Here is a 22,514-nt window from a genome sequence, read left to right on the forward strand (position 1 = left end):
AGTAATTTGTCTAAATTGGGTTCCTTCATCTTAATGCTATTAGAATATTAAATTTAGGTCTGGCGTCTCCTGCTAGGTTATATTTTAATAAGGGGAATAAGCAGGTCTGGTGTCTCCAGCTGTCTATCGACACAGTAAGTAGGAATTGGGGTACGTCCGTTGCGTTCACGGTATCTTATAACTGGTTGGTTGATAGAGATTAATTTATCTTTGCGTCGATGAACGGAGTTATTAAATTAGTATAGATTTATTCGAGCCAGTTACCTTTCTTTGATTGAATTCTAGTCATTGTTATTTGATTTATTTGTTTTCTTAGTAGATTAATGTATTTTTTTAAATTAAGGAGTGGTGGCTACACCAAATTAGATCTTTAGGAAATTGAATGTTTTACGCGTTCTCTGAGGTTCGACCCTGTTTGTTGCTATACTATTCTAATTCTTAGTTGATTGCAGGAATTATTTGGTGGTATACAACGTCTACCAAATTGGCGCCGTTGCCGGGGAACGGTGTTAATTAATTTCTCTTTCCTATTGATTTTTGTTTATTTTTTTGTTTTATGAGCAGATCTTCCAAGCCGCCTTTCCTCTACGACTTTGAGATCGAAAAGACCGCGAAGAGATTGAGGAAAGAAGCAAGGACGAGGAAGCTGCAAGGTCTGGTGGATTCGGAAATTGCTCCGTCTGACCAGATAGAATTATTTTTCAAGGTTGAACCCGAAGCTTCGATTACTGCAGAGGATATGTTTGCCCAAACGGATCCTGACTCAGAGGCAGAAATAGAAAGCGACGAGGAAGTTGAGTCTAGTTCCGTCGCGAGTACCGAAGGCGACATGAATGCTGATGATCCCAGGTTGTGTGACTTGTCTAGTCACGAGGCTGATGATCCTCCTACACCGATCCGGATGCCAGCGGCTGCTACAGCTATTGAGATTAAGCTTGGATTGCTCAATGTTCTTCCAAAGTTCTATGGCAAAAAAGGAGAGGATACATATAATTTTCTGAGCGAGTTTATCAAAATTTGCAAAGTGCAGAAACGTCCCACTGGAGTGACAGAGGAGCATTTCAGATTGGCAGTTTTTCCCTTCACTCAATCCGGAGAGGCAAATTCTTGGTTTGCAAGTCTTCCACCGAACTCTATAACTACATAGGTCGAGATGAAGAAGCTATTTCTGGAACACTTCTTTCCTCCCACCAAGACGAATCCACTAAAGAAGGAGATTAGTGGAGTGGAGCAGGAGTATGATGAGTCATTGACCACGTATTAAACTAGATTCAGGAGATTGGTCGATAGTTGCCCAAACCATAAATTTTCCGAAGGAGATTTACTGCAATACTTCTACCAAGGGATGACAGTTGACACTAAAAATCTGGTGAACTCCTCAAGTGAATGAGGGGTTTTCTCAAAATACTGTGAGTGAAGCCAAAAAGTTGATTTAACACTTGGTGGAAGCAACGATGGAGTATGAGGAGCCACGCATTCAGTTGCTCAAGAAAGCTGCACAGGCAAACTCCTCTGACTTTGAGGACAAGATGGAAGAGAGAATGAGGATAATAGAAAGGATGTTAAACATTGTGGTGGAGAAGGTGACAAGTGTTGGACAATCGACAGAAAAACCATGTGGAGCGTGTGGCAACTTTGGTCATACAAGTTTGCAGTGTACCGGGGGTGACGAAGATCTTCAAGCTCAAGTGAATTCTTCTCATAACTTTTATAGCTGCAATGATCCACTGCCCCCTTTGCCCAAACAGGACCCCTACTCGAGCAACTATAATGCACCATGGAGAAATTATCTTAATTTTCGTTGGAGGGATTCAGATCAGAAGCAACCTCAACAAGTTCCGCCACAACAACAGTAGAATTATCGACCACCACATCAAAGGATGGGACACCCAACACAACTGCCTCCTCAGCCCGTCCTGAAAAGCAAGGCAATCTCTTAAGGAAATGATGGCCGAATTGATTGGTTCTCAACAATTCTTGCAGAACAATGTACAACAGCTTCAACAGTCTCATGCCGAACACAAAGTACAAATGGAAGGGTTAGCTCGTCAAATGTCTCAGCTTGCAACGTCCGTGAATCAAGTCAAGGGAAGTCAAGGTAGATTACCATCCCAAGTTACAGTTAATCCGAATGAGAATGTAAGCAAGATTACTTTGAGGAGTGGTACGGAGTTGAGTGGGCCCACAAACCAGAACTCAAAGAGCGGTTCGAGCAAAGACTCTGGAGCTAAATCTCAGTTGCAAAAATCCGAAAACTCTAGAGAGACGAAATATTCCGCCAACCAGAATGCAGATCAGTCTGATTTGGCCAAACGAAACGATGACCCGGCAGCTGCGCAGAAGGGGAAAGAGGCAGAACATGAGTTGGTTGAGGGTAAGCAGATCAAGGTTTATAAACCTTCGAGCCTACATGATCTCATGATCGAGATACCTGTTTCTTTTCCCAGACGATTAGCAAAGAAGAAGTTGGAGGATGAGCTCATCGATTTCATGAAGATATTTGGGAAGTTGGAGATTAATCTTCCATTCCTCCAAGCACTAAAAATCCCTCCGTTGAGCAAGTTTGTGAAAGACTTCATTGCTGGTAAGTCTAAGGAATCTGGAAAAATTGTGATGGGCGAGAATGTGTCAGCCGTGATACAAAAGGAGTTACCGCCCAAATGCAAAGATCCATGTATGTTTTCTCTACAAATTTTCATAGGTGATACAAGAATCGAGCATGCTATGTGTGATCTAGGTGCCTCTATTAATGTCATGCATCTTGCTGTGTATAATAGCTTGTCGGGTGTGGAATTGGTAGAAACTAGAGTTGTCATTCAGCTAGCCGATAGATCATGTGTGCATCCCGAAGGTTTGCTTGAGAATGTCCTTGTGAGAGTGAATAATTTTGTTTATCTTGCTGATTTCTATGTGGTGAGGATGAGTGGCATGCAATCCAATGGGTCATCGGGTGTCCTTTTAGGTCGTCCTTTTCTACGGACTGCTAATCAATCATAGATGTTTGCAATGACACAATTTGTTTGGATTATCATGGTGAAAAGTATACTTTTAATATTGATGATGCCATGAGAACTCCTAATGATGTTGAAAATACTTATGCAATTGATGTGATTGACCCTCTTGTCCAAGAATATCTTGAGACTGAATTCGTGCATGATAAGTTAGAGCTAACCTTGACGAACAGCTGGACGGATTTTGATGCTCAAGGGATGGATGATGAAGAGATCAAAGAAACCATCATGTCTCTTTATGCCCAACCGAAAGTAGCAGGTTCTGGAAGCCAGTTCTGTTTGCCCAAACAGACGTCGTACGATAGACCACTGCGATCAGATGAGAAGCCACCGTTGTTGGAACTTAAGCCTCTACCTGCCAAATCAAGAACCGTTCGCAGCCGATTTTCCAAGGCCTTAGCAACAATCTTATATGTGGTATTGCATGGACTGATAGGCATAATATCTTTGACTTACTTTGGTTTTTTAATCTTTGGTATCAAAACAATGAGAGTTTGATTCCAGTGTCGAATGCTAGTCTGCCCATTGAGAACCTTAAGGACTTCCAGCGTTACAGCCTCACCAATCTCTCCCCAGAACTTCTGAAAAAATAGTGGGGAGTAGCTGTCCAGGCCCAGAGCTTTATGGGGGTGCATCTGAAAGACCGCCCGCTTAACTTCCTTAACCGTGAATGGTTCAAGAATGTCGGCATGGGCAGATTCCTCCAAGACCTTAGAAACAGATCCCAAAATCTCGTTGACCCACTCAGAATTAGGAAAGCTTGAAGTAAATAGCTGAGCAAAATAATTATGAACAACAACTGTCATATCCTCTTCCTTCGTGGCTACAGATCCATCAGATTTCAACAAGCCAGATATATTGTTCCTTTTCTTTCGATGGCTTGCAAAAGCATGAAAATACTTTGAGTTTTTGTCCCCAAGACCCAACCAATTTGCATGCGCGAGATCTTTGTTTCCAATTAATCTCCTCCACTTCCATGACTTTCTTGATTTCTTTAGTGTTCTTTTTTCAGTTCCACATGGAAGGCCTTGTCGTCTTTCATATTTTTCAAAATGTATAATCGCTTATTACGAAGCTCGATGAGATTCCGAGTTGGCTTTTCAAACTTATCTTTCGACCACACTTTCAAGTACTCCAAACAAAATTCAAGACGCTCATGCAAGGGTTGCGGTGCCAGTGACACCATTGAACTAAAAGATCCGAAGCAAAAGTTTTATCAAGTAACCATTTTTTCTCAAAGTATAAACGTTTCCTTCCCTTTCCAGTAACCATAGGAGTATCTCTCAGCGACAAGTGCAGTAATAACGGTAAATGGTCAGACCCATGTTGGTTTTGGGCCTTCACTTCACTTAATTCAAACATATCGTCCGCCAATTTGCTGTATAAGAAACGGTCAAGCTTAAGAAAGCGAGCATTATCACATTTTCTTTGATTGTACCATGTGAAGGTAGTATCGCAAAGAGAAGTTTTGAGACCGCAATACTGGAGGGCATCATTGAAGCCACGCATCTGAGACCACGGTCAACGGTCGCAGTTACAGCTCTTCGTCCTATTCAAGATCTCGTTGAAATCCCCATCGATGATCCACAGCATATCAGGAGACCCGCTGCAAGCCAATCGGTGAAGGACTTCCCATAAATGCGGCCTTTTTTGCACCTCAGGATGGCCATAGAAACCGGTGAATCTCCAAGTAACTTCATTAGACTGGACCACACAATCGATATGCCCCTCCGAAAAACTATTTATAGTAATAACACAAGGATGTTTCGAGAGTAGCATCAAACCTCCACTAGCTCCCTTAGCGTCAACAACCAACTGACCATCAAAGCCCAACGAGGCTCGCCACCACTGACATTTATGTTGCGTAACTTTGGTTTCACAAATAAAAAAATCATTTGGGAAGAATTCGGACACCATCCGGCGTAGCTCGTGGAATGCATGGGAACTCCCCAACCCCGTGCATTCCAAACTATAACATTCATGGGGATCGGTAGGGCTGCTCGGTAGCCTCCGTCGTTGGAGTGTTTGCATTTTTGGATGCCTCCGCCAGTCATGGGACTTTTGTCTTCTGTCTGATAGTTCCATCCACCGTCGCATTCTTACGTTTTACCATACTTTGTTGCCTCATCTCCCCCACTAAGGCCGCTAATCTCTGTCTTAGTAGGGGTTCTCGCAAGACGTTTCCACCCCCTACTGGAAGGTTTGAAGCAGAACTTGGAGGGAGATAGCCGGTGTACTCCCACTCCCAATTTAACTTTCTTTGGGCTCACTTTATTCTTTATCCTGAACTTAGGCTCATCCACAATAGCAGGAATCACATCAGTCAAAGAATTGGCCGGAGCGATCTCGGGAGCAACTTTATCATTCCCCTTATAGACTCATCGACTGCCTCTATAGCAGTAACTCCCTGATCCACAACCTCCATTTGTACCTCTACCAGGCTGGTTTCACCCCCACCAGAATCTTGATTCATATGCATATTGTCTCTAGAATTCTCATTCCCCAATTTTCCCTCCATAGATAGGTTGGTAGTTATCTCCTTCCCTGTAAGGGTGAAAAGTTATTTTAATTAGTATTGAGAGTGGTGGGCTATAGTCCAAAAATAGGTAGGAAGTTCTTTTGTGGACGTCCCAAAAAGAAAAAATAGAAAGTTCTTTCGTGGACGAAAGGAGTAAAATAATAAAAATAAAAAAATAATTAACTACCGAAATTTTGATCATTAAAAAAAAGTGTCATAAATCGGTCATTAGGGCCGCTAAATTAACGATTGAAAAATTCGATCGTTAATTTCGATTGTTATACGCGTGTTTTCTTGTAGTAAACCACTACATTTTGCACATCAGTTATAAGTCCAACTGATCAGCTTACGAGCAGTCAGTAGGATTGTTAACTGATCTTTCAGTTAGAACAGTTTATCTGGATGACAGTCAGTTTAACTTCAGTTAGTTGATATGTATCATGTCAGCTGACTCATTATCAGCTGAACTTGTTCGAGACACACTTAACTCTGAAAAACAAAGAGAAACTGAAACTAGTGTATTCTCCCCCACCCCCATACACTAGTATGTACTCATTCGGGACCAACAATTCGTATAGAGAACTAACTTGATCCGTTATCCCTAACCTAATAAAAAGAGCACAAAATCATCCACATTGGAATCACTAACAAACTATGTGGGTGTGTGCGTGAGAGAAAGAGAGTGTGTGTTATTTAGACGTTTAATTATAATTGCATTAATCATGAATTTGTTTTTTATGTTAATACTTCTAAATGACCACTTTTCTTAATAAAAAGTTATATTAACCATGAAAATAAAATTGTATTAATTCTAATCAAGTTTTATTTAAATAAACTACTCTACCCTTAATTAAATTATAATAAAAATAAATTTTTAAAAGTATATATATTATTGAAATTGAAAAAAACAAAAAAAAAAATACTCCCTCCGTCCCACGAAGCATGACCCACTTTCCTTTTTGGTTTGTCCCACGAAGCTTGACCTGTTTCTAAAAATGGCAAAAAATTTACCCTTTATTCATCTTTTCACTTTTTCACCTACCACACTTAACACATAAAATATCAATTTCTTAATTCCCGTGCCAAAAAGAAATGGGTCATGCTTCATGGGACGAAGGGAGTATAATCAAAAGAACGACCCCTCCCAACAAATTTCCTTCGATCCTCCTACCCCCAATTTTTTTTCCTTGGGTCTTTATACCTGTCGGACCACCTCTTATTCTCCCCCAGTTCCCCCAATCCCTCACTCTTCCCCAACAATTTTCCTTTGATCTTTCTGTCCACCTCAAACCGCCGCTCATTCCCCATCCCATCACCTCGCAAACCCCTCCCCCCAATTTCTGCTTCTCTGGAAGTAGAGGAAAATTATCCCCATAATAAGGGTGAGCAAAATAATTGAAATCGAATAATCTAACTAATTCAAATCGAAATATTGAAATATGGTTTGATTTTTTTGATTTTGCGGTTTGGTTCGGTTTAGTTTTTCAAACGAATTCAATTTTTCATTTCGGTTCGGTTTTGTAAAATCGAACATAACCGACAATCCAATTATATTTATTTAATACTCTCTCTGTCTCAATAATAACGTCCCAAAAAAATGAAGCATACAAATTAAGTAAATATAGATAAAGTAAGAGAGAGATAAAGTAAATGAGGAGAGAGATAGAGATAGTGATGAAAAAATAACAAAGAGATAGAGATAGTGATGAAAAAAAATAAGAGAGAGATAGTAGATAAAATTAATTATTTCCTTTTTTGAATTGAGACATATACATACATATTGGTATATAATGATTTTTGAAGAGAGAGAATTTTACGACTCCTCGGTGAGTCAATATCCGCCGCTGCACGCAACAGCTCCAGACGCGGACGCGAGCTCGCCGCCTCCGCCCGGAGCAGGAGTCTGCCTCCCCTCTCAGCTGATGTTCGCTCGGCCGACGTCCTTCCCTCTCAGCTGCTGTTAGATCGGCCAACGTCGCTCACAGCTGTTGTTTCAACTGCTGCTAGTTGACTGGATCGGCGATCGCTTGACGCTCTGACGCCGTCGTTGCTGTTCTCGCCGGCTGCTGCCTCGCTCCGTCGGTGGGGAGGGCTCCTTGCTGAGATAGATCGGCGTCTTCGTGACGACGTCGTTGCTGTTCTTCGCTCCAGCCGCGGACGCGAGCTCGCCGCTTCCGACCGGAGCCGGAGTCTGCCGTATCCCCTCTCAACTGCTGTTCGCTCGGCCGATGTCCTTCCCTCTCAGCTGCTGTTAGATCGGCCGACGTCCTTCGCTCACAGCTGCTGTCTCAACTGTTGTTAGTTGACTGGATCGGCGACCGCTTGATGCTCTGACCCACGTCACTGGATATCGCCGGCCGCTGCATCGCTCCGACGGTGGGGAGGGGTACTTGCTGTGATAGATCGGCGTCTTCGCGGAGGGGGTGGATGCTGTGATAGCCGATTGACTGTTGAGAGCGCGGATCTTAGAGCGCATCCTCACCGCCGCTCGGACAGCCCTTCCCCGACTACTCCGGCTGCGACGCTGCACCTACAGCAGTCCGTATCTCCGGCCTTTGGGGTCTGCCCATCCTTGCCAGCAGGTTAAGAGGCCAGACCAAACCTCTGAACACTGTAGATGGTTGACCTGTTAAAACGATTGCACAAATTCCACCGTTAACTCCTCTCCGATCATGTCCTCCGGTGATTTTCAGCAGTCCTCGATCGACAGGGGTGGTCTTAATCTGCCCCAAGTTTCGAACAACTTCATCATAGCCCCTACGGACGTTGCTGGCCAAGCTTTACCAACCTCCAAGGATAACCCTTGTTTGCCGAGTGTTTCAACGCAGAAGAATCAGCAGCCGCTGCTTGGTTATTCCTCTTCTACCGCGAAAGCTGTTGGAACGGTGTCCTCTTATGCTCATGTCACGGCACCCCAAAGGGTCAGGAAGCCGGACTTACCGGCACATAAATTCCACGCGCTTCAACCCTTTGCTCAAGGAGGACATGGCGTGCTCAAAGTTCCTCGCGAAATTCAGAATTTTCAGGCGTCAAAATTCCAACACGCACTTATTGGTCGTTTCATGATGAATAAGGGTGAAATACCTAGGACCACTAGAGAACTCAAGGCGGAATTACAATCGTTGTGGGCGATTAAATCTCCTTGGTCTCTCATGCCGATGGGAAGAGGATTCTATACTTTAAAGTTCCTCAACAAGGAAGATAAAGCTGCCGCTAAACGACATGTGATCTGGGATCTTCCTGCAGGTTCGATACGTCTTCGTGATTGGGTTCGCTTTTTTAACCCATATAAAGAATCGTCCTCCTTGGCTCAAGTATGGGTGAGAGTATATTACCTGCCGGTGGAGTTCTGGCATCCGGAGGTTCTTTCGGGCATAGGTCGATGGTTGGGACAACCGTTGAAGATTGATGGTACGTCTATTGATGATGAAGTAGCTCACTTTGCTCTTATTTTAGTGGAAATTGATCTCTCTCAACCTCTCCCGGAATTCATGACGATTGATGGAGGCGAGTATTTTTTTAACATTGAATTCAGTTATGAATATATTCCTTTATATTGCACTAAATGTAAGATAACTGGTCACTCGCCGGACAAGTGTCGGCGAGGAAAAGCAGGTAAAATATTGAACCTGAGGCAAAAATCATTAGAGGCCCGGAATGGAAGGCTGTTGTGGAGGACAAGAGTAAGCAGCCTCTCGATGGAGAGGTGGCATCTGACTCGGAGTCGGAAGATGGAGCTAAGGAAACGAGTGTGACTTCGCACAAGGAGTTTACAGGGCCGGATCTTTTGGAAAATTTGTGTAACAGGAGCTCGGGCTCTAAGCATAATCAACTGGGGTCCCAGGATGGTAACAGATTCGCCATCCTCGAAAATTCCTCGATTCAAGAGGATTTGGAGACTAACAAGCAGGATGCCATTCTTAAGAACACAGCGGGAAACATCGACATGAACATTGCTTCGGATGAAAATAATAATAATCAAGGAATGAGATCTCAACAGCAAGAGAAGGGTCGGGAATTTGCTGCCACTAAACATATTTCTATGGAGCATAGCATCGAACAGATGGGAGATGCTACTGATAAGAGGGAATCACAGCAGCCTCTTTCGGTGGAACTTTTCACCAAACAGTTGGGGGGCGTAAACTTAATTACGGCAGAAGGATCTATTTTGCAGGTTGATGGGGAACAAAGGATAGAACAGTTGGGGGACGTATCGAAGAAAATGTCAGCAGGCTCGCACCACGCTTCTCTTCAAGAGGAGCAAATGAACGAACCATGGGGGGACGTTACGGAGAATGTGGCAGCAGGCTTGACTCAGGTTTCTCTTCAAGAGGAGAGACATGAGAGGGATCGCGACACCATCTCTCAGCAGAATGCGCAGAGCACTATTGCTCCTGTTTCGGCGGACCAAACAAGCAAGGAAAAAAAAATTCTCGCTTTAGAAAATGATATTAAAGTGGAAAGGTTAAAGCATGAGGCCTCAGGATCAAGCTTACCTAAACGTGGCAGAGGGCGTCCTCCAAAAAATGAAAAGAATCCGCGCAATCATAATAAAGCTCTTCTTCTTCAGCAAGAAAGTTTCAAAAATCGTCTCCAGAAGGCAGCTGATGATGGCCATCAACCACGTGAGTATATTGTTGATTATCAAGAGTCGGATAGTTTGCAGGCTATGGACAACGTAGCAAACAAACGGTGGGATAAGGAAGCGGAGCTGGGGTCTTCTCAGCCCAGAATTAATCAATAATTCTTATGAATTTTTTGGTTTGGAATGTCCGAGGCTTTTCGGACGATTCTAAATCTCTTCTTAAGGAGCGTTGTCGTTCCTTTTTGCCTTCTCTTGTAGGCATTATTGAGCCTAAGAAAAGCCTTCAGAAAGTTCGCCAGAGCTATTGGAGATCGATTAATTTGGTCCCTCGTCATCAAAATTGTCGACAGCCTCGGAGACCGAACATCTGGTTGCTCACTAGTCCGAATGTTCAGACCACAATTCTGCTCTCCTCGGATCAAGTCATTATTGCTGATTGTGTTTGGCAAACATACTTCTTTAGAGTTGCTGTTGTGCATGGTGCGAATGACCACGTTTCTCGACGTGCCTTGTGGACAGACCTTCTTTCTTTTGTTGATGGGAACACGGTCTTTATTGGCGACTTCAACGCCGTTAAGGGAGCTCATGAGCGACGTAGTTTGGTGGCCCCTTTGAGAAGTTCTTGCAGCGAGTTTTGCGACTTCATCGCGGCTTCGGATATGATTGAATCTCCTTCTTCTGGCATTCACTTTACGTGGTCTGGTCGGATTTTACTTCCTCGGCATGTGGAGTCTAGATTGGACAGGGCGTTTTTCTCCCTTGGTTTTGCGAATTTGTGGGCTTCGATTAACACCCATGCGCTCCCAAGGCTTACCTCTGATCACTCTCCCTTGATTTTCCAATGCAGCGATGAGATGGGTAAGGGGAGACGTTTCAAATTCTTGAATATGTGGACTTCTCACCCCAACTTTCTTGAGCGAGTGGCGTCTTCTTGGGATGCTGGGACTGACGTTCGTTGTCCTATTTTTAAAATCATGTTCAAGCTCCGTCGTCTCAGAAATGACCTCAGGGCGTGGAATAAAGATGTGTTTGGGCAGGTGGATATGCAGATTAATTCGGAGCAAGTCTCGTTGCTCGACGTGCAGAACAAGATTTCTGACCAGGGTTACACGGACATTCTTTTTGAGGAGGAGGTCAATCATCAAGCTCGGTTGTCTTCTTTGCTTGCCAGGAAGAACAGTCTTTTGAAACAAAAAAGTCGTGCGCACTGGCTTTCTGACGGAGACCGTAATACTTCTTTTTTCCATCGTGCTATTCGCTTTCGAAAGCAAAGTCACAGGATTGAGCACTTGAAGATTGGCGATGTAGTCTCGTATGATAGGGGGAATATTCAGCAGCATATTATTGATTTCTTTTCCTCTCTTTTTAAAGACGAAAGCCCCAGTAATGTGAATTGGGATATGCTGGAAGGTATTATTGATAAATTTGTGTCTGAGGATCAGAATGGGAAACTCACGCATATACCTGATGATGAGGAGATTATGGCTGCGGTTTTTAGCTTGGATGCGAATAGCTCGCCGGGTCCGGATGGGTTTTCTGGGAAGTTTTTTCAGAGTTGTTGGAGCATTATACGACTGGATATTCTTTCTGCGGTGCGTGCTTTCTTCCTTAATTCTTATCTGCCTGCAGACTGCAATGCTAGCATCTTAATTTTGATCCCAAAAAAGGATGTGGTGGAGACGGTGGCTGATTTGCGACCTATCATTCTGTCAAATTTCTTCTTTAAAATTATTTCCAAAATCCTCGCTACCAGATTGGGGGAAGTGGCGGCAGTTGGGGTGTCGCCAAACCAATTTGGGTTTATTGGAGGTCGTTCGATTCATGACTGTATCATGCTTGGCTCTGAAGGTTTTAGCTGCATGAATCGCACGGGCAAACGCTCGAATATGGCGTGCAAAGTGGATATTCGCAAAGCCTTTGATACTATGCGCTGGGACTTTATTCTGAATGTGCTCAGGGTTAATGGTTTCCTTGGAAAGTTCATTGAATGGATTTCCATTATCTTCAGTTCTGCCCGGATTTCCATTCTTTACAACGGGCAGTTGAGTGGCTACTTCGCTTGTTCCAGGGGAGTTAGGCAGGGTGATCCTCTCTCTCCTATTCTTTTTGGAATTGCTGATGATGTTTTGAGTCACTTATTCCTCACTTGTGTGACTTCTCGTCACATTATTTCCATGGATTTTAGCAGAAAGGCATCTTTTCCTACTCATTTGCTTTATGCTGATGACATCTTGATTTTCTGTAAGGCGTCGATGAAAAACGCTCGCAAAATCAAAGAAATCTTGGATTTCTATGGTGATATTTCGGGACAAATCTGTAACCCTGCTAAGTCTAACGTTTTCTTCGGGAGGGGCGTTTCTTGCATTATGAAGAATCGTGTGATTAATGAGCTTGGCTTTGCGAGGGGATCTTTGCCGGTTACCTACTTGGGAGTCCCGATCTTCTCTGGTCGCATGCGTGCTTCTTACTTGATTGGTATTTATGATAAGATTGTCAACAAGTTTTCAAGTTGGAAGGGGCTTCACTTATCTATGGCTGGCAGAATTTGCTTGGTTCGTTCTGTGATTCAAAGTTCGGTAACGCACTCTATGATGATATATAAATGGCCTAAATCCCTCATCTATAAACTGGATAGGAAGTGCCGCAACTTTATTTGGTCGGGACATGTGGACAAAAAGCCTTCGTGCCCGGTAAGCTGGTCTAGGGTTTGCGCTTCTCGGTCGGAAAGTGGCCTCGGGGTTAGGTCTTTCTCGGCTATGAATAGAAGCTTCTTGATGAAGATGGCCTGGAAGCTTGTGCAAGGCCGAGACTTCGCCCCTTCGGTCATGGCGACTCGCTACTTGTCGAATTTTGGCTATGCCAAGATGTTCTTGGCTTCTTCTCCATTTTGGACTGGCGTGAGGGAGCATGTGAACTCCTTGGTGATGGATTCTTATTCCTATATTGGCACTGGAGAACACATTTATTTCTGGCATGACGATTGGCTGGGTTACAAGTTGGCGGACAAGCTTCATATTCCGCCTTTTATGAGAGACTTCCTGCAGCAAGCTGTGAGTGATTACTTCTATGATGGTGTTTGGCATTTCACTCCGGATTTTATTATTCAGTTTCCTGATCTTGTGGTGGATATTCTCTTGCTTCCAATTGGGGAAGAGAGTGACACTCGCTTCTGGAAACCTTCTGTTAGTGGGGAGGTTTCGGCCTCTCTTGCCTATGTTTCGCAGTCTCCGCATTTTCCAAAAGTTCTTTGGGGCACTTGGATCTGGGAGCGTTTTATTCCTGACAGAAGATTTCTTATCACCTGGAGGATTCTGCATTTGAAGATGCCGACTCTGGATGGTCTAATCAAAAGGGGCATGCACGGCCCCAACAGATGTGTGATGTGTGGGTTGGCTGAGGAGTCTATTGACCACTTGTTCTGGAATTGCAGTGTTATCCGGCAGACTTGGGTGGTTTTCTTTGATTGGTTTGCCAAATCGCACATGCTGGACTGCTTGGATATTCATAGCATGTTAGCTGCTGCATGGAACACTGATTTCAGTCCATTGGTTCGGTCCTACTGGAAAGCTGGGGTGATTAATTTTATTTGGAAAATTTGGGATTGCCGCAATCAAGTGACTTTTAATGATGCTAGTTTCCACCCGAATATGATTCTTGGGCTCCTGAAAGTTGCGTTTAAGGAGATGGATTCCAATTTCCCTAAGCTTGGGCGTTCTAATAACTCTTGGCAAGATTATTTGGTGCTTAGGCAAATTGGGGTCGCTATGCGCGCTGTTTCGCCCCCTATGATGATTGAGGTTCACTGGTGGCCACCGGCGGGGCAGTGGATTAAAGTCAATACTGACGGTTCGGCACTTGGGAAACCTGGGAGCATTGCTGCGGGCGGTGTGTTCCGCGATAACTGGGGTGCGGTTCGCGGTTGTTATCACTATAAAGGGGGTTCGGGGTTCGCTTTTGAAGCGGAGCTTTTCGCGATCATGCATGCTGTTCGAATTGCGAATTCTCGTGGTTGGCATTGGCTTTGGATTGAAGCAGACTCGTCTTATGTTGTCCAGCTTCTTCAATCTCGTTCTCTGAATGTTCCCTGGCGTTTTCTACCGCTCTGGAAACAGACTTTAAATTGGCTTTCAACTTTTCGAATTCAGATCTCGCATATTTATAGAGAAGGAAATAGTGTGGCGGATATTATGGCTAATCATGCCCGGATCGAAGGGTGGTGGCCCTTTGCTATTGAGGATATTAAGATTGCGGTTTCTTTGGATATGGCGACTCATAGTCGCGTTCGTATGAAGAATTGATGACATGGGACAGGGGCGACCTTTCCGGCCTCTGTCTCGTTTGTCTTTTGATCTGTAGGGTTCTCAAAGAAGATCTCCAGCTTGCTGCTGTTCGATCTCGTGTGTAGTCTCTGCTGAGAGATTTGGCGACGGCATATAACCGGAAGAAATCTCTTCTCACTTGGTGTTTTTGGGGACATGGGTTTGGTTTACTCAGCGACGGCGTCTAACCGGCTGAGGTTCAACTATTTTTTCTGTTTCTTGGATGATGGCGACAGCGTCTCACCGGACATCATCTTTGTTGCTTTGCTTGTTCTTGTTTCGGTTGTGACTAGTTTGAGCCGGGATTGTTTTGAAACGATGGTTAGGCCGGAGTTTCAGAAACTTTCCTTTACGCTCTTCTGGTCGTGGTTTTTGTCTTTTGACGAGAACTCTTTTTCCTTTCCTGGTTTTTCCCACGGGGTTTTCCATGAAAAGGTTTTAATGAGGCTCGGCCCTAAGTCTGCTTTTTTGTGCTCTCTAGGGTTTCTTTGTTCTTTTTTCCTTTTCCCTTTTTATATAAAATCGCATTTTAATAACATATTGGTATATAATTTTGATATTAAATACAATTAAATTTATTTTTTTTTCTTATTTTTCATTTCCTATTTCGATTTTTCGGTTTGGTTCGGTTTTTATTCTAAAAATTTTATTTTCTCAATTCGATTTATTCAGTTAATTCGGTTCAGTTCGTTTTTTTTTTCAAAAATCAAATATAAATTTGATTTTACCAAAAATTGAACCGAAAAATTGAATGCACACCCGTACTCCCATCCCGCCGTCTTAAGCTCGCCGACTTCGGCTCGCAAAGGTCTTTGGTGGTTGGTGTGAAAGTTGATGATGTAGACGATTAGTGCCAGCGGCCGCAATACATGTGGATATTGACAGTGGCGATGCAAGCATCGACATTCGTCTGAAAACATTGGTGTGAAATCTGGTAGCAGAGGGAGGTTGGGAGTGGGTGGAGGTGGTGAGAGGGTGGGTGTTGATCTTTTTTTCTTTTCAGATTCTAGTTTTGTAATTTAAAATTCAAAATTTTAGAATTTTAAAGTATTGGTAAAATTTGAATTAAAATAATAAAAAGATATTTTAGTAATAGTTTTTATAATTAATATATTACTATCATTTTTGTGATTATAATCAACCTCTACTTAAAGTAAAATAGTTATTTTAATATTTGCCCCTTTGTTTTTCCTTGTGATATGAGGTTTAAATTAAGCCTTCGGATAACTGTATCTAGACTCGACAATCCCAATAAGAAGTCAAAATGGTTGATGAGAAAGATACCTTTAAACCAATCGTAGCTAAGTCAACTATAAAATAATTGAAGCCTACGTCCTCATTTAAATTAATTATTCAAGAATCTGATGCCAAAGTTAAGTAGTTTAGGCGGCAGTTAACCAAATATGGTGTACCAATGTCAAATAATTTCACTCGATTGAACATTATTTTATGCCTTAATTACTATCTCAAATTAAACCGCTCTAGTGGAGAAGGGACCACTGGAAAAAATAATGTTATTATTAATAATAATTAATTATATTATAAAAAAAAGAAAGAGACTGATCATGTAAAATTAGACTCCAAAATGATAAAAATAGACTATTTTCTATGAACGGAGGAAGTATATTTTTTTTATAGAAGTTATTAAGATATATTGGAGTACTCATAAACCAGAAGCTTTTCTCCGTCAAAAATCATAAGTTGAACAAATAAATAATGAAAAAAAAAGAGGGGGAAGAATTCTACTAATTAAAAAACTAAGAATTCAGAAAAATTATTCAAAGCTTAAAAAATAGGTTGGTTATAGCCGTTTGAAACAAAATGGTGATGCTTAAAAACATTGAGTCATCTGCCATTATTGAGCCATCACAATTATAATACACAGTTCATTCATAACGTGCGAGTTGCAATTTTCTAATTTATTACTAGGAGTCAACAACATGATGCGAAGGATGATGAAATTCAAATATTAAATCTGCAATCACTCATAAAAAATTTAGAAGAAGAGAGAAAATAAAAATTGTGACTTTATGTGTCATATAAATGTGTATGATTGTTGGTGGCACGTATTTTTTTTTTTTTGATGAAATTTCTAAATAAATAATACAAACTACTCACACACCTCACCTATGGTAGTAATAGTGGCCGAGAGTACTCGAACCTGTGACCTCTTGGACAACAGGCAACCACTCCATCCACTAGGCCATCCCAAGGGGACGGTGGCACGCATTTTTAATGTTAGGTGAATGTGTTATGAGTGAAAGAAGGAATCCACTGTGTGCTTGTGTTGGCCAAGCGGTAAGGGGTAGCCCAAGGTCAAAGGTCTTGGGTTCGAATCCTCTTGTGGCGTGGCTTTTAAATTTCTTTATTTAATACTGTTAATTTATCCAAAAGAAAAAGAAAAGAAAGGAAGGAATTCACTTTTATTGTAGTGTTATGATAATGAGATAAAAGAAAAATAAGAGATTTGTACACAGTCATGTATGATAAAGTTATAAATAAATTAATAAAGTAGAAGTTGAAAATAAGGGGTTTGTAGTGGGTTATAGTGTCCAAACAACACTCTTGTGGGACATCTTAAAAAGTAATACATGTATCAACAACTTATTTTTATTTGAAATATATTGTTTTTTGTGTATATATTAGGAAAAGCTTACTTATTTGAAATAAGGTTATTCTCTAAAATATTAATAACTTCGTCCCTAGTTTGTACCTTAAAAGGAATTTGTTCGTATATAATTATAGGCTCTTTTTATCTTTACTTATTATTCATTTTACTAAAACTTAGGAGAATTTAATCATAGACCAATTGTATGTTATCAATAATTATATAAATCAAAATTACATAAATATTTTTGAAATATTATTTAGTAATACTAAAAATACATGAATATTTATTAAATACGTGGAGTTGGGGAGGGGGAGCAGTGGGGTTTAAACCCGAAACCTCATTGTTCACAGACAGGAGGTCGCACCACTTGATGTCCTCTTGTGGACAAATATTTATGAAATAACTAAAAATAGAATAAGTGAGTAGCACCATTATATACAGAAACTACCTTACCGAATTTAGTGATCTAGTGCGCCTAAAAAAAAGTAATGATCTAGTGCATATTGGACATGTTGCAACAAGAATTTAAGTAGATAGGAAAAGGAAAGAGAAAAAATTGTGCAGCCCCTGCATAAGAATTCTGATCTAATCCTAGTTCGATTTGGTCCAATCAACTTCTATAACAAATCAGTTTATTAGATTTTTGAGGGGAAATTTACCGATGAAAAGCCTACGAGTCCCCCTAATACTGATTTTTCTCAAAAGTAGCAATAAATACTACTCCATATATTCATAGGGTTAATTAATGTGGCCGTTGCACAAGACTTTTTAGTCCAAATTCAATTCGACTTGGTTTAGTCTACTTCTATAATAAATTAGTTAAATAGATTCTATAGGTTTTTTTTTCTTTCTCAAAAAAAATCTATGAAATCAACACTTTTGATGTTCTGATGCTGTTTCCTCAAAAAAAAAATAATCTAATACTATAAAAAAAATACTGAATATTGAAAAAAGTAATAAAAGATTCATAAGAATTTTTAATGCAGTCGTCGTATTAGTTGAGTCGGCTTTTAAAACAAAAGCTAATGGTCTTGTTCTCATCCTGGCGGCTAGACATTGTTCATCGTGATATGATATAATATTATTTGTTTTTCTCTTAAAAAAAAGGGTTATTAGCCTGTAAATACACGAATTTTTTATATTTTCTGAAATTTAACATGACTTTTATTTTTAGCCCACAAATACACGAACTTAACATTTTTTTTTTCTGATTTTTGACATCTACAAGAAAAAATTTTAAAATACTATTAACGTGAAGGCTGGTATACCATGTCATTCACTCTCTAATCCAAATAATGAATCAAATTACTCTATTCAAGTGCATATTTTGTAGTTCACATCATGTATTCCGGCCTCCATCTCCACAATAAATAGAGTTTTTTCATGTCGATGTCAAAAATCAGAAAAAATGTTAAGTTCGTGTATTTGTGGGCTAAAAATAAAAGTCATGTTAAATTTCAGAAAATATAAAAAGTTCGTGTATTTACAGGCTAATAACCCAAAAAAAAAAACAGCTTTGCAGCCCTAATTTTATTTTTTTCAAAAAAGTAGCAATAATAAAAATTTAACAAAAAATTAATACAGCCGCCTACAGAGTTTTGGTCTAAACTTAATATCATTATGCACAAGAAATCAATTAATTAGATCCCACAAATTCTTGGGTATAAATTTATCGAATCAACAGCAGTGATATTCTAGACTCAAATTATATATATAAAAAAGAAACAATAATTAAAAGTTTCTTAAGGTTGAAAATTCGTTATTTTAAAGTTTTTAAAATAACGTTGAAAATTCGACTCTTTCATCAACCCAAGAATTTCATTTTTCGTATTTATAAGGTCCAAATGCAATTCAATCACCATAGCTTTGCTTCTTTTTCAGTGGGAGCAAATTGGCCTATTTGGCTGCAAACACACACACACCACAATCACAAAATCTGAGATATTCTCTTCTTTTCCTCCCTTTTTCGTTTGTCCAATTTATCGGATTCTTCTAGAAGCTCGAAAAAGATTCTGAAATGCAGGAATTCGACACCTTCAAAATGAAAAATAAGCTAATTTTTCAATAGATTTCTGCGTGTTCATCTCAATTTTCCGACAAACCTGCGCCGAAACCCAGTTCGTGTTATTGATTTTTTCATCTCTCCTTCATGAAAACAATGTCCACGCCATTGCTGATTATCATAATCCCTTCTGTTGCAACCCTCAAATTTCAATCAAAAATGCTTGCTTTCTGGTTTGCCCTCGCCACTCGCCCTCCTGGCCTCGACCCATAAATTCCTCTTCTTCTTTTTTCACTTTCCTTTCCGATTTGTGTGAAAAGTTTCAAATTTGTGCTGGAACTTCAGATGTTCTTGACGCTCAGACACTCATAAATTAGTGGCTAAAGATTAATACTTTTTCGTGGCTTTAATAGTTTTGGAGGGCTGTTTGACACACGAAGCATGTGTTATTTGTGGCATGCTCTGTGCTGATCTCTTGAAACGAATATCTTGAGAATATTATATTTCTTGAGGTAGAGATTCGTATTTCAATTTAACTAGTATTTATCACAGTTAAATTATAGTGGGATTAAAAGTCTTGTAGTATGATGCATTGTGAGAATCAGTATGGTTTCAACATTGAGTCTGATGGTGGAGAGTTTGTGAATCAATTGTTGCATAACTCAAGTAGGAATGTTGAAAATAGAAGCTGTTTGTTGATGCCTGTTAAGCAGTCTTTGGTGTTGGATGGTGAGAAGGGGGAGTTAGTGAAGGCTTCGGGGAGAATGGGGAAGAGAATTGGGGTTTCGGAGACGAAGACAGTAGAGGCTTTGAGGAGCCATAGTGAGGCAGAGAGGAGGAGGAGGGAAAGAATCAATGCACATTTGGAGAGCCTTCGGGGGCTGGTACCGAACAATGAAAAGGTCCGTCGTGTGATGTATATAATGCTTGCTGTTGATTAGTATTGTTGATTGCTTGTGTGCTTTAGAAGTAGTGGTAGTTTGTTTACATTTCCTATCATTATTGTGGATTATGGTTTCGTATATATCTGATGCATTGTTTGTTTAGCTCCTTTTGGTGCCCTTTGATATAGTCAAATATTGAATAGTAGGAAGAGTCTCTGTTTTGATGAACAAGGGATTGATTGTCTTGGTGGAATGTGTGCTGCGTGTGCGTTCTATTACAATACTTGATAAAAGTATTAGACGTGTGTGATTATCTTGTCCTTTTGAATGTAGCAAATGGGGGTATTCTACTCTTGAAATGTCAACTCCATGGTATTACATGGGTTTTTTTTTTTCTTTTCTTTTCTTTTCTTTTTGAGGGGGCATAGTACTACATGAGTTAGTCACGAAGTTCTGTATTTTTTAATGTTACCTGGTTTTCAAAGGTTGGATTTTGCGTATTCAACTATTCTTTGATGTGACTGAAAGATGATTTTGGTTGGAGGGAAGGCTAACTACCTGCTGATGTGGGGATTGCATTTCAAGTTTAGTCTCACAAGTCAATTTCGATTCGACTGATTATAGTAGTAAGTCTGTTCTAGTAGATGACTGTATTGCAGCAAAGAATTTGTTTGTTTGCTGATATAATATGATATGTTGTTGTCGTCTGGATTCAACAAATAGTTAAATGAGAAGTTGAGTGGTGATTACAACTATTATGGAAAGAGAAGATGCAGATTATGTAGCTATTCGTTGCAAATTTTGACTTGATAGCAATAACCCTCCCTAGTTATGTTTTGGATGCAAAGATTGACAAACAGCACAAGTTATTTACTATACTACATATGTCTACATCAATTGGATGTGGTGTTAGTCTATTAACCTATGACTTTGTCTAATTTGATTTTTCATTGTATTTATTTAGTTGACATGTATATGATAATGTTAAGGAACCAAACTTTTTCTTTCTTTTTTACTTGTTTTCTGCATTGTGTCTAAACTCTAAACTGAAATACGTGGCATGAGTTTTTTGAACTACACATACTGCTTCCACACTTGTTTAGTGTTTAATTCCACGTATTTCTTCTGAATCAAAACAAGTATTGTCTTGATATGGCTTGATATGCCTTTCGTATTTAAATATCATGATATAGTTTTGTCTGTTAATTGATATGCAGAAATAAAATGAAGATCAAATCTCATAATTCTTTGAGTTTAATAAAAGTTGTTTCTGTCAATTAGCAGATGGACAAAGCGACCCTACTAGCTGAAGTCATCAGCCAAATAAAACAGCTGAGGACAACCGCGTCACAAGCCAGCGAAGGCCTGCACATCCCGATAGACACGGATGAATTAAAAGTCGAAACACTTGAGAATCATACTGGTGATGGCACGTTCTTGCTTAGGGCTTCGCTCTGCTGCGAACACTTGCCTGATCTGCTGTCTGATGTGAGGCAGGTGATCAACAACCTTCCGATTCGAGTGCTGAAGTCCGAGATATCTACGTTGGGAAGCAGGGTGAAGATTGCGTTCTTGATCACGACAGTTGAAGGGAACGATTCTGTTAGGGAATTTGTGGTCGGTTCAGTTCGTGCAGCTTTGAGCAATGTTCTTGAGAAGGTGTCTGCATTGGCGGAGTCTGCTGAGCAACTGTTTATCCCTCGTAAGAGGCAGCGGGTTTCGTGTCTCGATTCTTCATCGTACTTGTTCGAGTGAGAGTTTGTTGCAGATGATGATGTTGAATGCATCATGAGTTTTATGTTGTGTGAGTTTTCATGGTTTGTGTCCCAACGTGGGAAAGTGAGCACTGATTAGGCTTTGTGTATATTGAAGAAGGATCTCCAAAATAATTCGAGGAAGTGCAATTGCAATGGTCGAAAATGGGTTGGACTCGGGTATGAGTTCGATTCGTTTAAGATAAGACCTTTGTCATACATCTTTAGTATTCAGACAATTATGAAATATAATCATTGTGTTATAACAACCACAAGATATCAATCTTATAATGAATCGTTAGAAAAGTATTTGGTTTTACGGGCGCTATCTAACGATATCAAGTACTAAAGCAAAGAAAAAGTGAGTATTTTTTCTGCAAAAGGAAGTACTATCTAATGATATCAAACTCTTGAGAGGTGAAATTTATTATAATTAGGTTACGTTTACTTGATGGATAAATTTATTGATGAAAAATTATGGATACCAAAAATTATGTCTATAAAGGTCTCATTTCTTTTCTCATATTTTACACAAATTACACAAAAAATAGAGAGATAATATTATCCATCCTTGAAGTGAAAATAAAGAAGGAAAAATGGTGAACTTCTCTTTAGTGTAAAATATGGAAAAAAAAAATGAGACATTTATAGGCACTAGCATAAAGAACGTACGTTGTACGTGTAATTAATGTTATTTTAATTGATAATCTATTATTTAAAAAAATCTATTAATTTATTACTTTTATTAGATAATTTATTGGATGGATATATTTATTTATAAGCCTTATCAATAACTATAGATTTTTTTTTAAATGTTACACTTAAAGAAA

General features: G+C 40.2%; 3 protein-coding genes across 3 annotated transcripts; all 3 read left to right on the forward strand.

The window, feature by feature from the left end:
- The first annotated feature begins 1,947 nt into the window (after positions 1 to 1,947).
- LOC131008482 (uncharacterized) lies at positions 1,948 to 2,997 on the forward strand. Its single transcript, XM_057935356.1, has one exon. It carries the CDS (start codon positions 1,948 to 1,950, stop codon positions 2,995 to 2,997), a length of 1,050 nt encoding a protein of 349 aa, XP_057791339.1.
- A 7,281-nt stretch (positions 2,998 to 10,278) lies between these two features.
- LOC131008483 (uncharacterized) lies at positions 10,279 to 14,412 on the forward strand. The gene has a single exon (XM_057935357.1). The coding sequence runs from the start codon at positions 10,279 to 10,281 to the stop codon at positions 14,410 to 14,412; it is 4,134 nt and encodes a 1,377-aa protein (XP_057791340.1).
- Positions 14,413 to 18,750: 4,338 nt separating this feature from the next.
- Positions 18,751 to 21,953, forward strand: LOC131013505 (transcription factor bHLH30-like). Its single transcript, XM_057941615.1, has 2 exons — positions 18,751 to 19,948; positions 21,215 to 21,953. The coding sequence occupies exons 1-2, from the start codon at positions 19,631 to 19,633 to the stop codon at positions 21,683 to 21,685; spliced, it is 789 nt and encodes a 262-aa protein (XP_057797598.1). The 5' UTR covers positions 18,751 to 19,630; the 3' UTR covers positions 21,686 to 21,953.
- Positions 21,954 to 22,514: the final 561 nt, after the last annotated feature.

This window comes from Salvia miltiorrhiza, chromosome 2 (assembly GCF_028751815.1).
Source record: "Salvia miltiorrhiza cultivar Shanhuang (shh) chromosome 2, IMPLAD_Smil_shh, whole genome shotgun sequence".
Lineage (NCBI taxonomy): Eukaryota > Viridiplantae > Streptophyta > Magnoliopsida > Lamiales > Lamiaceae > Salvia > Salvia miltiorrhiza.